A 17,210-nucleotide genomic window follows, 5' to 3' on the forward strand; every position below is an offset into this window, starting at 1 on the left:
AGAAGCTCCCTCAAACATAGCTGTTATCTGCACAATCTGCACCAGTAAGAGCAGGCTCCACAGTTCCCATTCAAACCCTCCTCTCTCGCCTCCAACCGCTCTACTGTATTACAGGGTCTTTGTTTCTGAAGGTGTTTGAGTCAAATATCTAGAGGCTTTATATGGATTAATAATGAATACGAGTCAATGAATAGAAGCAGCCCTAAACGCTGATGGGGATCTGAGACTAATGGATCATCAGATGTACACACACACACACACACACGCACACGCACACACACACACACACACACACACACACACACACACACACACACACACACACACACACACACACACACACACACACTCCCCAGCTCCCCATTATTGTGGTGCTCCCAGGCAGGGAACAGGGGGAGCAGGTTTGTTTCCTCTCTCCTCCATTGTGTGTGTGTGTGAGGGGCTCCTGCTCCCCAATCCGCCCCCAGGACAGCGTCAGAATGGGGATCAGTAATTAATATTTAACTGAAGAAGACAGACAGAGTGCAGGGGGAGATGGGGGGGAGAGAAAGAGGGCAGGGAGTATGTGTGGAGAGGAAAACTGTAGAAGGAGAAGGTTTGAGGAAAAGTAGAGAGTGGGAGAGGGGTGTAGAGACAAAAAACAGAGTTGGAGAGAGGAAAAAAGAAATAGAGATGGAAAAACAAGATCTGAGATCGGCACAGGAGGATTAAGGGTTGACAGAGAGCAGAGCACAGAAAGAGCCTTTTAGATTGGTCTAAATTACCTTGTGTTATTGTTAAGAGAAGGTGAGTGGGAGAATCAGTGAGTGCAATGGGAGATAAATGATAAGTGGGTTAGGGGGGGTAGGGTGCAGAGAGAGAGCGAGAGAGAGAGAAGAACAGTGACTTTGCAATGCACTCTCCCATCAAATGCGCACACGCACACACACACTAGCTACAGTGGTTATATCTACAGTGAAATACTGTGCTTCATGCATATATAAGACGCAGTGCCCGTCCCATCCTATATGTAATCTATGCATGTTATGCACACTAGCTCCCCTACCCTACCACGCCCCATGCTCCCAGGATGATCTATCTACTCTTGGTGTTCGCACAGCCACGGCAGCGGGAGTCGTGATGGGATGCACAGACACTGGTATGCTGTCATTGTCAGTGCAGGATGCTCGGGGATGGAGATAGGGAAACGCATCCTTATGGGATTATTTGGGCTCACAAAGTGTAATCCACCTACCGAGCTTTAGGGGGATTTGTTTAAGGAAAGACTCCTCCGCTAATGAATCTCTCCTGTGTCTCTTCTCTTTGTGTGCTGTTCTCTCTCGCTCTGATAGATTGGGTTATTCCCGTGTAGTCAAAGACAAGATTAGCACACTGATTACCTCGTGTGTGTGTTGGGGTACACACACACACACACACACACGTAGTAGTAGTAGAGGTGACCTCGGCGATAAAGCAGAGGGATTCCGTCAACCCTCCATGTCCTTTCCTGTGAGGTCTCTGCAGTGCAGGGCTATCAAAAGCTCCCGGAATTTAGGATGCTGTCATGACTCCAGATCCGTTGCCATGGCGAGGCGTCCTCTGTGATGTCACTCAGTTCCCCAGGGGACAAAGCCCCACCTCTCCGCTGCTCAAGACGAACGTGACGACTCAGATTGGTGTGCATGTGGCAGTGTGTATGTGTTATTGAGTGTGATGTGTGTAGTGTTTTTTGTTTTTCGAAACTCACTAAATACTTTTTTTTTTTTTTTTTTACAACACCCTGCCTTTCTCTGACTCAAAAACAGAACATGAATTATGTCCTCAGACACATTCTATACTTAGCACATCAACCCTTTCACAACATACAAGAACACACACCCGCAAACACTTACCCATAGACAGAAAATATTGCAAACAAGTTTAAGATGTACTGGGTGTGTGAGTGAAAGAGTCTGGATGTGTTTGTGTGTGTGTGTATTCAAATGTGTGTGAATGCATTCTTTGCCCCCTCTTGCCACCCTGCAATTCCTTTCAACTAGGAATAAAGGACAGATTCCTTTGAGAAGGTGCTGAAACTAAAGAGGCATACCTCCCCTCTCTCTCTCTCTCTCTCTCTCTCTCTCTCTCTCTCTCTCTCTCTCCTCTCTCTATACCCCCTCTCTCTCTCATTCTCTTTCTCTCTACCCCCCTCTCTCATTCTCTCGCTTTCTCCTTCTCTCCCCATCTCTCTCTCTGTCTCTCTCTCCTTCTCCCCTCTCTCTCTCTCATTCTCCCTCTTTCTCCTTCTCTCTCTCTCCTTCTCCCCTCTCTTTTGCTCCTCTCTCTCCCTTTCACTCTCTCTCCTATCCCCCCCTCTCTCTCTTTCTCTCGCTCTCTCTCCACCCGGTCTCTCTCTCTCTCATTCTCCCTCTTTCTCCTTCTCCTCTCTCTCTCTCAGTATTGTCTCTCTGTGGTCGTGAAGGAGGGGGTGGGTGGGGTCTGCCTTGCCAGCAATTCGACAGCACTCCGCCAGTGCCTGCTAGCATCTCTCCCTCCTCCTCCCTATCCCTCCCTCCTTTCCACCCTCCCCCACCCACTCCTTTCATCAGAAAGGGATGAGGTAATCCCTGCGAGGGCTCATGAAGCACAGCCAGAGTGTGAGCGAGAGAGGGAAGCAGTACGAGAAAGAGCCTGTGCATAGCTGAGAGAGAGAGAGAGAGAGAGAGAGAGAGAGAGAGAGAGAGAGAGAGAGAGAGAGAGAGAGAGAGAGAGAGAGAGAGAGAGAGAGAGAGAGAAAGAGAGAGAGAGAAAAAGAGAGAGAGAGATGACAGTAGCAGCAGAGTGCGAGGGGCTGGAGTCCTGACCAACAGTAGCAACTGTAGTGTTAGCTAGCGTTAGTAGCATAGCAGCCACACGGTTTTGAGTGAGATGAGCCGCTGTCGGGGCTGCTAGCGAGGAGCGCTGCCTGCCTGCTGTGGGACAGAGGAGAGGAGAGCTGGTGCTGTGGTCCTCAGGGTGGGGTACAGCCGTGAGCTGAGCCGTAAGGAGAGGAATCATGACTGAACGCTGTAGCCTATGGAGCGCCCTGTCGGCAGCCGCCTGCTGTTTCTACAGAGGCTCCTTCATGCAGGTGCAGGTGAGTGTGTGTGTTTGTGTAGGTGTGTGTTTGTGTGTGTTTGAGAAATGAAAGTGAGCGGTTGTGATTCAAAGAAAATGTTTTTGTTGGAGAGTTTTGGGTTTGAACAGAATCTGTATATTGGCTCGTGAATTTCTGGACATTTCTGTTAGCGGTTTTGTCTTTGCGTGTGAGAGTGTACGGGTTGTGTTGGAGTGTGTTCATTCCTGTTTTGGACCAGCCGCTAACTGGTGATATCATAGATACGATACGACACGGGCAGGCATATCTAGTTGTGCTTGTCTAATTTAGAAGCCGGGGGGAAACATGAGGCTGGCTGATTCCTGACAGATGACCTAAGGGGTGTACTGTTGGCAGGTTGTGGTCAGATCATCTATTGTAACAGAGGTGGACAGGAGAGAAGAGCAGGGAGGTGAATTACATTCGGTCACCACTGAAAGTCATGCCGTTTGGATCTGATGCAAAACCTCAATGTAGTATGTTGTTATTGAAAGCTTTTGTATGTGATAGTATGAAACCTCACTGTAATAAACAGCTACTCGCTGTTCTGGATTTTGTTTTTCATCTCTTATCTGTCTCTCTCAACTGTTCCTTGTCTGTTGGGAGACTCTCTGTGGCAGTATTCAGAGTTTAGTAACAGGATTTATAGCAGAGTAGTGGCTTTCAAATAAAATAGGACCCTGACGTGTGTACGTGTGTGTTACTTTGGTGCAGAAAATGGGAGTATGTTCAGTGAAGGGGCTCATTTTGGTATTTGTAGTTGGGCCACCAGCCCCAGCTACTTGAGTCTGATAGATGGTCTGGTAACATCCTCTGTCTGTTGACCTGTGTGTCCTGTTTACATCACCTGATCTCAGACCAGCACCAGGACAGGAAGAAGTGCTGAGACACTGTCTGTCAGTGACAGTACGAGTTGAAAAGAGCCTCGACTCCAGGGCGATGCTGGAGCATTTCAACCACTACATTCTCAAAAATAAGAATCTGATCGAGGTTCATTTCAGTGCCCCGGGAACAAAATAGCAGGCTTTCAACACTTCAGTTCAACCATTAGCTTGTTTTCAATTTCCAGCTGATATTGTGCTTTAAACTCCCAGCAGAGAGATTACTACTGATCGTATGGTCTATGAGTCTATGGGAGTGCGGCATGCTGGCATTGCTACCATTGTGTCTGTAATTAAGACCACTGCCGTCCCAGTCGGTCTCTAACTGGGACATTGTGACGTTACAGTTACCTGTTTGTTCACAGAGCAGATCAGCGCTTGAACCCCATCTGCCCCTCGCTCCCCTCTCCATGCAGTTTGCACTTTGATGGTTTTCTCCTGATTTTTAATCCCCCCTGTCTGTGTCTGCCAGCCAGGCTAACTCCAACCATCCAGGCAGCCCCAGTTTATCTCCAAAGTGACCCAGCTGGGATAGGCTGGCAAGGCCACAGAGAGTGTCTGTCAACCCCAGAGGCCATGGCCTGGCACCGCGGCCCCCAACCAGTGGAGGTTGGTGTCACTTTAAATTGGAGGACCGGCTCAAAGGAATGAATGGTATCAAACATGTCCTCTGGACTGAAGTGACACTGTAGCCTCCGCTGCCTTCAATCGTGACGGGAGCTCTAAGGGCCACCACTTATCCCAGGGCCCCGTACCACCAGTTACCGCGGGGGCTCTTTCAACCTCCACATAGTCAGTAACCATGTTCAACCCGTCTGACATACGTAGCAGAAGCGGTAGCTGACACTGAAACGTTTTTTTTTGCGTCAGCGACGTTAGGTAGCATTATCCCCGCGCCGCCCGTAGCCGATTTGGCACGCTGGTGTATTGTAATATGCGACCCTCTGTGTAATCCCCCCCTGCGCCACTCTTCTTGTGTCTCGTCTCGGGCGCTCCTCTCCTCCTCCGAATCCTTTTCACAGCAAATCCTCTTTGCAGCGCCTGCCTCGCCTCTGCCTCGCCCGCCTGCCACTCCCCCCGGGACAGCGAGGGGCTAAGCGGCTGTTTAACTGCTAAAGTTCAAGAGAAAATCAGCCTGTTACTGAGAGAGAGGAAGCTAATTACACTGGGATGTTTTCTCTAGTAATGAGACACACTTAGCCTGTTTTTTCTTATTTTTTTTCGGTTTGCTCGGAGTCCTAACCATTTGTGCCCTTTTCCAACAAAAAAAACCTATGCCAGTGCATTGTAGCCTGGGTGTCAGTCTGTATCTACTCTCTTGTCATGAGAATTCCACAAAACGAGAGCATAAACAGACTGTTACCCAGGCTAACTGCTTGGAGTTGTAGCTGGATACAGCGAAGAGGGTAGACAGTGAAGCACAAGGGATTATACATGACCAGAGACTGAGGAATGGTGAGGAATGGTAGGGGTGCTGGGATCTGAGCAGAGCAGAGACACTTCCACAGATCCATAGCCCCAGGTCAGGATTAGGGTCGGTAGCGGCTCCCACTCACTGGTTCTCACCTTTCTCCCAATTAGCCAATCTCTCCTTTGTCAGAAACCTTCAGTTTCTTGTCGTTGGCTCTTTTCAAGCTTTCATGTCAGAACGTAGGATGCGGACTGCGTGTTTTAAGTGCCATTCGATAGTACCTGAAATGTATCCCACAGGAACCTTTTGATCCAAAGATATAATGGACCGATCCACCTCTGAGTATTTAGTAGGGGTTTAGAGGAGCTGAGGAGGGTGTCACCCTGGACTGTACTATAATGAACCAGTGGGAGGGTGGTTGCAGATGGCATTTTGGAGGACATAGCTAACAGCAGAGTCAGAGTCAGAGTGAGAGTGAGAGAGAGAGAGGTGTATAAGAAGGGCTGAGGCACTGACTGGTGAACATTTGTAAATGATATAGGTGTGCTGGATACAGCTGGAACCGGGATATCTACCACTGTACCAGGTAGAGTTGTGGAGGTGTGAGTGTGTTGACAGACGGACTCACCTCAGTCACTCTACTCACACTACTGCTACCCACACTAACTGCTCCACTCCAGAGAGACTGTGTGTGTCTCAGATCCAGGTGCTACATAAAGGGATTGGAGGTTGTTGCATGCTTCCGTGTATGTGTGTGCCATACAGAGAGATCTAAAGGACCCCTCGTGGTGCCTGCATGGTTCCCCCTCAGATGTCTTTGTGTGTGTGTGTGGCTCTTTTAGGGAGCAGAGCAGCACAGCACTGCTGAGATCACAGACTTGGTCTGGAACTTACTTCTACCCCCACCTGCTCTGTACACTCCCCAACCCCCGCTCTCCAACTCACTATACACGGCCTCACAAGCTATTCATCTACCAGTAGGTCTATATCCTGTTAAATTCCTCATTATTGAACATTGATAAACATCATTTCATTGTTGACGTGGTTGACCGCTTGCTGCTATGGATGTCAGCGGACTTCTGATCCTGTGTGTTTCTGACGGCGTTCGAGAGCGAGAGGGAATCCGGGGTGAGGATTTAGGCAGGAGGGGTCAGGAGGAGGGGTTCTACTGTGTGTCCACTTGGCCTTTGACCCCGGGGGTCAGCGGGTTTCAGGGTTGCCCGCAGGAGGCCAGAGTTCAGCCGGACAGATATGACTGAACCACCCCTACTGAGCCTCTCTGGTGAGCGCAGAGGCCTAAGGATAAGTGGGCCGAGGGTAGGGAAGGTTATGGTAACCTGGTGGTCACAGCTCTCGACGTGCTTCTTACCCGTTTCTGTACCTCTTCGGAGCACCGCTTGCATTCAAACCAGCACTGTACATGGCTTTAGCAGTAGAATGGTTTTAGCTGTAGCAGTACGTCAACTACAGATGTCGGGCCCATGCTAAGGTTTAAGGCACGAGTAACCCAGGTCTCGTCTTTGTCTGTTGGGTCTCTGATAAGATGGGTGTGAGGATTTAGTGGGTCAGCCAGGGGAGGTTGAGGTGACGTGGTCCCAGTACTCCTCAGGCTAGCATTGTTATTTATGGCACAACGGGACACCAGGTCTCCCCTCGTGAAAGACCGTCTTCTAACATCAGTGGGATAGGTAAAGGTTGAACAGAAGGCACGAGTAACCTCCCATTTACGCTGTAGGTTCTCTGGAATCAATCTACCTCACTGGCATTTATACCATCAATAAATCTTCTTCCTCTTCCCAGCGATGGCCCCCCCCAAAAAAGGTCTTTGTGAGTTACTGGTTACCAGAGTCCCAGTGGAATTCTTAATGTTTCAGTTTACTTTATGAAAGGACCCCAGGCAATTAAAGTGCAACTAGGTGATTTGCGGCGTAGGACAGAGAATAGCTCCACAGCAGCAGACAAAATGTTTGATCATGGTGGAAGAGAAGATGTAGGAGATGGAGAATTTATGTTTTTCACAGACGGTTACTGATAACATCGAAATAAAACTGGTAGAACCATTTTCAAAAATGTTAATCAGAAAACGTTTAAACAACCGTTTCTGTAATGGATTCAATTTCATTTAGAAAAAGATGAGACTAAAGATTCAAATGTTGATGATACCCAAACGATTAAAGTAATCGAATCTAACATCAAGATACGTTAATGAATAACGTTTCATTAGACGTTCAGAGGGAACACACGCACGGAGAGAATTACCCTGATTAGATGGTGTTCAGAGGGAACACACGCACGGAGAGAATTACCCTGATTAGATGGTGTTCAGAGGGAACACACGCACGGAGAGAATTACCCTGATTAGATGGTGTTCAGAGGGAACACACGCACGGAGAGAATTACCCTGATTAGATGGTGTTCAGAGGGAACACACGCACGGAGAGAATTACCCTGATTAGATGGTGTTCAGAGGGAACACACGCACGGAGAGAATTACCCTGATTAGATGGTGTTCAGAGGGAACACACGCACGGAGAGAATTACCCTGATTGTTTTCAGCGTTCAGAGAGGCAACGGTTCTGCTGAAGTGTTGAGCTGACTGAACGTTTAGGACTAATTTAGTGTGACTGAACGGCAGACGCTGATGCTGCTGGTACACACACATACAAAAAACCCCATGCATCTTCATGAGCTGTGCCATAGGCAACACCATCGTGGGGGGGGGGGAATCATAGCAGACATAGCAGTCTCAACATAGAGATGGAGGGATGACTGTCCGTCTCTTTAGATACAGTATGTATGCATCTCATCGGAGCTTAGGCAACAGCAGCTACAGAAAACGATGACATAATTCTCTGGATGGAAGAATGGACAGAGGAAGGTGAGAGAGAAGGAAGAAGGAAGACAGGTAAGGGTGACACCACAGCAGGGTATCACAGGCAAAGTTCCCATGAGTGTCTCTCGGAATAACACGTTGATCTTGTGCAGGCAGGGCTAGTGTTTCCCCCTGGGAGTGTACACACACACAAACACATATTTTAGGCTGCTTTCGGTGTGCTATGAGAGTCCGGACATGCAAGGGCATTGCTGATCTTAAGGGATGTGTGTTGTGTTTTGGAAGGCCCTCCCCCTCCTCCCTCCTCTCCAACAGCGCGAGTTCAAGCCAGCAAGAAGGGCTCCATCTGAACATCACCATGGTGACAGCCTAGTACACACACAAGGACAACACCCACCTCCCCGATATCCCTCTATCCCTACCCCCATCAATGATTATACTGTCTGTGAGGAAGAAAGAGCGTGTGTGTGTTTAGGAGCACGAGTACTGTACCAATACTATCTCAGTCTGTCAATTTAATGGCCCTCTGTGTCGGAGGTAACCGAGGGGTTACTAGCTGTCCATCAAAGCTTTGCCCCGCCCCGCCCTCAGACACTGTGCAAGAGCTGTACCGTAAAGTGTGTGTGTGAGTGAGTGTGTGCGCCCGTGTGTGTGTCTGTCTGTGTGTGTGCGAGATGTGTGGCAGCGGGTACACAGAGCTCTGCTCACTCTCTCTGCTCTGTATGAATGAAAGTGATACCTCAGCGCTCCCGCACTGTCTAGCCTTTCCGCCCTGCCAGCCAATAGCACTCAGCGCTACCTTGCCTCCTGGAAACAATGACATCATCTCTAGCCAATAGCATCGCAGCTCTGGGGCTTGCTGCCTGCTGCAGCTCCAACGATGATCAGTTGGGACAAGGGGAGAGGGAAGGATGGAGAAAAGAGAGAGACTATTGTACTGACAGTGCAAATGGAAGATAGGCCCAGATTTGAAGCAGGCTATAAGGCTCAGAGGTATTTCTGTGTACACTCTTCAAAATAAAGGTGCCAGTTGGAACCGAATAAGGTTTGTGAGAGCGATGCCATAGTGGAACCATTTTAGGGTCTCTGAAGCACCTTTTCATGGGATGGTTCTTTTGAAGAACCATACAAAAATCCATAAATCAGACGAGTTTCGGCCCTCCGGGACCAGAATTCGATATTCCTGCTGTAGGGTTGAAAGTCTTAATTGCATATTCATATTGCATATCCTTGGTGATTTTCGAGTGAATTTTAAAGTTACCACCCACGGCTGTGTTTGCTAGTGACACAGACACGGTTCTTGCATTCATTCATTTTCAGTCCTGTGGCCTTCACCAAGTGAGATTTTAAGTGAATATGTTGTCATTTAAATGTAATTATTCGAAACAACACAATAGATATTTCATAATGCCTTCTTGTGAAGGTGTAGTTTTACCATAATACAGTGGCCTGAAACTCTTGGTTTACAGGCCACATCAGAGTGGGGATATCCAACATTTGGAATTTTGGGAAGACTAAGATATGAGACTACCTTAAATATCCAAATTGGAACAACCATTTCGGTAAATGGTGCAGTAAGTCCAAGTAGCAGATTGGTATAGTTTAGGAAAATGTATGTCATGGATATTTGAGTAGCGCGAGATTAATTAATCAATCAGTGTACATGCAAAAACAGAGATATTGAAACACAACAATTCTTAAAATCAACTTACAATAGAGCATGCTGGGAAATATGATAAAGATGGGTGTGATTTGGCTTCCTCTCTGGTTATTAACGCCAACACTGAGGTTCTTTTACAGCACTGTGTTAGTGTAACTCTGGAATCAACGCTAGAAATGTTACACTGAAAAACCAACACTAGTTAACATAGTGAAAGGGACACATCTGCAGGCTCACATACATTTCAAGAACCTTTTAGAATTCTGAAGAACAGTGGATGTCAAGAACCCCACACTTGATGTTCTTTATCGGGCAAGACATGGTTCTATCACGGCCACGGATACTATAACAGCCAGACGGAGCTGTGTGTGTGCGTGTACTCGGCCCATCAGAGGGCCTGGCTAATTCACACCCCTGATTTATATGCATCACCAGTCCACCTATCAGATCAAACGCTGCCTCATTACCATATCATTATCAGCAGTGGACATGGGGAGAAGAGGCCGCATGTACGTGAGGACTTTTTCTAATCTGTTTATTTTATATGTATCATATAGGTATGACGGCTTTTATATATTTAAAAAAATATTTTTTAACCTTTATTTAACTAGGCAACTCAGTTAAGAACAAATTCTTATTTACAATGACGGCCTAGAAGCAGTGGTTTAACTGCCTTTTTCAGGGGCAGAAAGACTGATTTTTACCTTGTCAGCTCGGGGATTCGATTCAGCTATGCTCTAACCACTAGGCTACCTGCCGACGTCTCTCTCTCTCTCTCCTCCCCCTCACCCGACTTTCCTCCCTCTCTGGTTCCCCCCCACCCCGTTCTCTCTCTCCCTCTCCTCCCCGTCTCTCGTATGACCCTGGTCTGTGTGTTTGTGTGCAGAGCCCGTCAAGCCCGTCAATAGGTCACGCTGTGTTTGTGTACTGACAGACTGAGGACTGTATAGCGTTGGGTGTCCGCGTCTGACTGTCGACTCCGGGCGGACCATGGCAAGTCAGCGACATTGATGCTTTTCCTCTTTTCGACCCTCACAAAGCAAAACGTCCCACCGCAGGGTGTGTCCAGGTATCGATTAGACTGGCGTGGGCGTGTGTGTCTGCGCGTTGTGCATGTGCTTGCCTGTCTCTTCCTGTGTGCTCATCAGCATGTATGCACACACACACACACACACACACACACACACACACACACACACACACACAGGAGATCTTTTCCAACATTAGCCTTTTGTATGCACTGGAGGGCGGTTACACCGTCGACCCACAAAGGCCCTTGACTACACCAACAGCATAAAAGCACAGCTGAAAGTAAAAGCAAAATAAAAGGGTGTGAAGATCAGCTATTAAAACTATATCAAATATCAACACTTACAGCCAAAGCTACAAATAATGCTGAGGCCGTCAGGGGCTCCCTATATTAAGTCATATTGCTTTATATCTGCTGTTGTCTTTTGTTGTGGCGCATCGAGACTAATGTACGAGCAACAATAGACAGTGCTGCTGTCCTCCGCTGCTGCTGTTGTGGTTTGATGTGATGGATGGTGATTGATGTGACAGGCCCATCCCTCCGTTCTCGCTTCCTTTCCCTCCTCTCCCTCTTTCCCCTCCTTCCTCCTCTCTCTGGTCCATGCTTTCCCTCCTCTCCCTCTTTCCCCTCCTTCCTCCTCTCTCTGGTCCATGCTTTCCCTCCTCTCCCTCTTTCCCCTCCTTCCTCCTCTCTCTGGTCCATGCTTTCCCTCCTCTCCCTCTTTCCCCTCCTTCCTCCTCTCTCTGGTCCATGCTTTCCCTCAGGCCTGATGCCAGTGGCTGGGATTGGGAGTGGTCAGTCATTTGATGAGGGATGAGATGAGATGCTGTTACGATGCTCTCATCAATTTCCTCTGAAGGATGGGGATGGGGATGGGGGCAGGATATATTACTGACCATCAGAGTAGAGCCCTTCATTCGGTGTCTGAATCAGAAACAATCCTTCAATCTGTGTTTCGCAATCTATTTATCCTTAATTTCACCAGGGAGTCTCTAGAGATTTAAACATTTAAAAATGTCTCCCTGAATTGAATGATACAGCAAGTTAGACCAGGGTTTCTTAAACTATGCCCTGGGCATGTGAGAGATGGTTTGCGGGTTATGAGAATACATCTATAATACACACTATTTCGACTTAATTTGAGTCATTAAAGGATGATTTGGGTCACAGGAGGATGGTCAATTTCTCATTTGGGTTTCAAGCTGAAAAAGTGTAAGATGATAGACTGATAGTGTGGTAGGCCGATTTGTCTCTAGCCAGCCTCTTTGCTTCACCATGAAATGGTTCAGTTTGGATTCAAGGCTAGCCAGCCCCTTTGCTTCACCATGAAATGGTTCAGTTAGGATTCCAGGCTAACCAGCCATTTTGCTTCACCATGAAACGGTTCAGTTTGGATTCCAGGCTAGCCAGCCCCTTTGCTTCACCATGAAACGGTTCAGTTTGGATTCCAGGCTAGCCAGCCCCTTTGCTTCACCATGAAACGGTTCAGTTTGGATTCCAGGCTAGCCAGCCCCTTTGCTTCACCATGAAACGGTTCAGTTTGGATTCCAGGCTAGCCAGCCCCTTTGCTTCACCATGAAACGGTTCAGTTTGGATTCCAGGCTAGCCAGCCCCTTTGCTTCACCATGAAACGGTTCAGTTTGGATTCCAGGCTAGCCAGCCCCTTTGCTTCACCATGAAACGGTTCAGTTTGGATTCCAGGCTAGCCAGCCCCTTTGCTTCACCATGAAACGGTTCAGTTTGGATTCCAGGCTAGCCAACTCCTTTGTCGTTGTCATAAACACTATGTAAGACGGTGACGAAGGAGTTGAGTCTAAAACGGAAAGCGATCTGGTGTCTGTCTGGCTGTAGCATCAAAGGGAGTCCGTTCAGTCAATGTCTGGTCTCATCTGCTCAGTCTCTGTCTGTCAGATCCCTCATGTGTTCCTGACTCCTCATCAGGGACATAAGTCTCTGTTTTTGGGAGGAGATGAAATCTCCTATCTTTCATTGGCTTTCTACATCTTCATAATTCCAGCCCGCTGTGTCTTTTAGGCAGCAACAATTAATTCAGGCCTGGCATTTATTGATTAATCAATGGAAGGGATGCAGCATCTCTGTATTTCTCCACCGCACACACACACACACACACACACACACGTTCTGCTCCTCTTGACTCTTTCCTCCTGCTGCTTCCTCCTCTCCTGCCTTGGGGTGGTGGGGAGAGAGAGGAGCATCGTGGGACTTTCGTGGTTTATCTGACAGTGTAAAGGCCTCCATTTATAAAGAACAACAAAAAGATCCCATGGCCTCGGCTTAACACATTACCGCTTGTCACCGTGGTAACAGATAGCCTCTGGCCTCGGCCTCTGGCTCCCAGCCGACACACCACACACACACACACACACACACACACAAAACGTCCCACACACTGACACCGCTGGGCTAGAGGAGCAGAAGCAGGTTAGTATTGATGAGGCACCAAGACCCACAATCCATCAGGGCCCTGACCCCTGACCCTTGAGAGCCTTTAAACTGGCCATTAATGGGCCATTCTTTCAGTGTGTGTGTGTGTGTGAGGAGAGGGGCTTAAGCACTGTCTATTCCTGACTACTCCTACATGCCAACACACATTTATTTTGATATTCGTCTCACACAGACGGGCAGGTTATGCTTTCACCCAGCAGAGTGTTATATAATTTCTGCGGTCGATATGTCTGTAAACAAAATGAATCCATACCAATTTGTGAACCAGGAATCTTTCTGAATAGGAAAAATATAATAAATCCCAGTCAGAGGAGGTTTGTGGGTTTTTGGGAACCTCATATGACCTGAACAATGAAATTCAGCCGACAGCCATCCAGGGTTTAATCCGGCCAATTTTCTCTTTCTCTGGTGTGTGGATTATCCACCCGTATCCCTGTAAGCCTGTTCGCTCTCCTCCTCCTCTTCCTCCTCCTCCTCCTCCTCTCCCCCTTCTCCTTTTCTCCTCCCTTTCTCTCCCCGGAGCCCAGTCATCAGTGTGTTGCTCCTGTTCTTGTCAGTGTAATGGGCCGACCAGTCTCACTGCTGCACCAAACACACACACTCACTCACACACACACACACACACACTCTGATACAGGCTGCTACACAGAGCACACACACTGACAGGCAGGGAGCAGGTGGGAAAGATAGATGGGGGAGGGAGGCGATAGAGAGACAGGTGGAGAAAGAGAGGAGGATGAAGGAAAGTAGAGGAGGAGAGAGAGAGAGAGAGAGAGAGAGAGAGAGAGAGGAGGAGAAGGCAGAGGAATGGAGAGACCCGAAGCAGGTAAGTGAGACAAGTGCCCTTTCATTTGCCCTCCCTCTATCCCTCCCTCCATCCTAGCCATTCCTGGCAGATTACTCACTGCCTGTCTGTACTGAGGAGGTGGACCAGAGGCTGTTGCTGGGGCTGGAGGCTGGGCAGTGACAAAGCAAGGTTTTGGGTAGAGGAGACGGGGCTGTGTTATCTCAGTCCTACAGAGAAGTCGGGTAGTTGAGATATGTTGTTGGTAAATGGAGGACCACGGAAGTCTTATCGGGTCGTGTTGTAGTGCCGCGGAGAGAGCTGTACCTCGGACGGTAGTGTTATGAGTCAAGGTTGACTGTGCATGTATGTAGTCTACTGTTATTGGTTAGTGGAGACCCAGACCATGGGGTAGCAGATCAGAGGAAAGCGTTGGCCACACCCAGCCATGTTTTCCCCTTCAGTTCACCCCACTGCACATTGCAGGATCGTCCCCAGCCCGGCAAGGCCCAGCCCGGCAAGGCCCAGCCCGGCAAGGCCCAGCCCGGCAAGGCCCAGCCCGGCGTGACGGTGCACATTAACCCTTTCAGTCTCCTCTCCACCAGCTTCGAGGGAGGAAGGGAGGGAGGGGGGAGCCACCATGGAGTGGGAGGGGTTACCAAGGCAGTGTCTCCCAGGTGTGGCCCTGCTGAGTAGGCTAGGGAAGGGAGAGAGGGAGGGAAGGAAGGAAGGCGGTGGGTTGGTGGTAGGTGCTGGTTGATGATGGTGTGGTCATGCTGGGTCTCCTGAGACGGATAGGGAGGAGGGAGGAAAGGGCTTGGTTGATGATGGTAGATGTGTTGCGTGAGACCTCTAGCCTTTCGTTTTGTCAAACCTCTCAGCTGTCCTCTCCTAATTGGGTAGTCATGCCCTGATGGAGCCTCCAGTCCCCAGTCCCAAAACCCCAAGCCCCCTCCCTGTTCTTTCCCCAGCCCCTGACCCCATTGTGGCCTTGCCTCAGTCTCATCCAGCAGCCCCCAATCTTCCAATCCTGGCCTTTCCCCAGCCAGCAGCCCCCCAGGGCCAGTGAAAGGATGGAAGGGGGGGGGGGTCAGTGGAGGGAACACAAAGTGACCCCCACTGTGGGGTCTGTGGGGTGGGTGGAGGCTGTAGAGTAGAGGCTGATTCCCCCTGACAGGACTGGCTCTGTGAAGAGTTTATCTAAATGCAAAAAAGCACCTGTTCCCTTTTGGTAGGGTCACAAGGCTGCCTAGCATGGACACACACAGATACACACACACACACACACACAGACGCACACAAAGAGTGAGTTAAAGAGGACCTATTTTCTATACCAATATGTTTCCAGATGCAGGAGGGAAGCAGCTTGGGGGCATGTCGTGGCCATCCAGAGGCATTCTTTTGGGGGTTGTGTGTGTGTGTGTGTGCGCTTACCTCTGAACATACTCTGCTACCCTACAGGCGTGTTTAACAGTAAAAACAGAGGTTGAGAGTCAGGGGGAAGAGAATCAGCTCCGAGACATACTTGCAGTCCGAAATCATTAGAGCTGAGTGCATCTCTGTATCTCTCTCACATTGTGTGTGTGTGGTAGTGGGGTGGGAGGCACACACAGCAACTCATTCTTACCCGCTCAGTTAATATTGTCTTTTCCTTATCATCATATATCACACCCATCAGGTGCAGTATCTTAATCAACTGTCATTAAGAAACCAGAGAGTGGGACAAAGAAGGCTTTGATGAGAGAGAGAGAGAAGGGGGGGATAAAAAGACAAACAGACAGACAGAGAGAGAGAGAGAGAGAGAGAGAGAGAGGGAGGGAGATGGAGAGAGGGAAATAGTTTGGAAGAGAGAGCAAAAGAGAATAGATGGATGGTCCACAGTGGGAGTCCAGGAGCGTGTCATATCCTGTGGCCCAGCTGTCAGTCAGTGTGGGGGTAGAGGCACTGAGACCATGCTGAGTGACAAGCTCTGGAGGGGATTGTGTGTGTGTGTGTGTGTGTGTGTGTGTGTGTGTGTGTGTGTGTGTGTGTGTGTGTGTGTGTGTGTGTGTGTGTGTGTGTGTGTGTGTGTGTGTGTGTGTGTGTGTGTGTGTGTGTGAGAGCTAGCACTGAGCAGCCCTAAGGGGGTAGACAGGGCATGACAGAGGAAAGGAATGAGGATTTTTCTGCCACTCTGTCGCAAGCCAGTAGCTTTGTGTGTCTGTGTGTACCAGCAGTAGTAGGTGTGGTGGAGTCGGTGTTGACAGCGGAGGTCCCAGTTATCAGTCCCACCTCCAGACCCCAGCCTGCAGATATATCAGCCAACAGAGGAGATGTAAACTATAGCCTGCAGAGGTGATCCCTACAGAGGGGGCACAGTCGGACAAGACACCCACGAGGAGTAGGGGTCGACCGAAGAGTGACTGGAGGATGGAATTCATACAATGTAACTAGATGTATATCTGGTTGGCGGGAGAGGAGGAGGAGGGAGGGTGAGGGATACGTTGCTCCTTCCTTAGCTAAGCGTCTACATGGTGCAATTACTGTATGTGAATGACGTTACCGGAGAAATGAATCAGATGAGCTATGGTGGTTATCCTAAAGCTATGGGATTTACTTTGGGTTACAGTCTGTGCCAGGCTAACTTAAGCCTTGTATGTCCTTTTAACATTCCTGACACTGCGACGTGGCTTCTCATAGTACCGTGAGTCTGTGGAAGGGGAGTGATAGTGTTTAGGACTAAGAGACTAGGAGGAGAGAGAGGAGATCAGGTAAGATAGGAGCATGTGAAATAATGGGATACGGCTGAGATGGTGGGAGACGGGGTTGGGTGGGAGGGTTTTAAGCAGTAATCCAGGCCCCTAAACCCCTTAGAGGGGGGCAGATGGAAAGAGAGAGGGAGGGATAGAGGGTACAGAGAGGGACCTCTGCTCTGGCCCAGCGGATGGGGAGGAGGTGGGGTCCCCCAATCTCAGGCTGCTACCATAGCAACGGGGCTGGGGTAGGGGCAGGGGGAAGCTGAAAGAGAACGGCTCTACATTCTATCATGGGTTTGGATCTAAGAACACTTCA

At 49.0% G+C, this 17,210-nt stretch overlaps 1 protein-coding gene across 3 annotated transcripts in view; it reads left to right on the top strand.

The window, feature by feature from the left end:
* Positions 1-2,495: 2,495 nt before the first annotated feature.
* The window catches only part of sh2d3ca (SH2 domain containing 3Ca), a 41,266-nt gene continuing 26,551 nt past the window's right edge, over positions 2,496-17,210 (top strand). For 2 of the 3 annotated variants that reach the window (XM_024435075.2, XM_024435076.2), the window contains exon 1: positions 2,496-3,094. In XM_024435075.2, coding sequence (XP_024290843.1) covers positions 3,014-3,094 — 81 coding nt within the window. In that variant the 5' untranslated portion in view covers positions 2,496-3,013. The remainder of the gene's footprint in view (positions 3,095-17,210) is intronic. The other variant, XM_024435077.2, reaches the window with a different exon arrangement.

This window comes from Oncorhynchus tshawytscha, linkage group LG20 (assembly GCF_018296145.1).
Source record: "Oncorhynchus tshawytscha isolate Ot180627B linkage group LG20, Otsh_v2.0, whole genome shotgun sequence".
Classification (NCBI taxonomy): domain Eukaryota; kingdom Metazoa; phylum Chordata; class Actinopteri; order Salmoniformes; family Salmonidae; genus Oncorhynchus; species Oncorhynchus tshawytscha.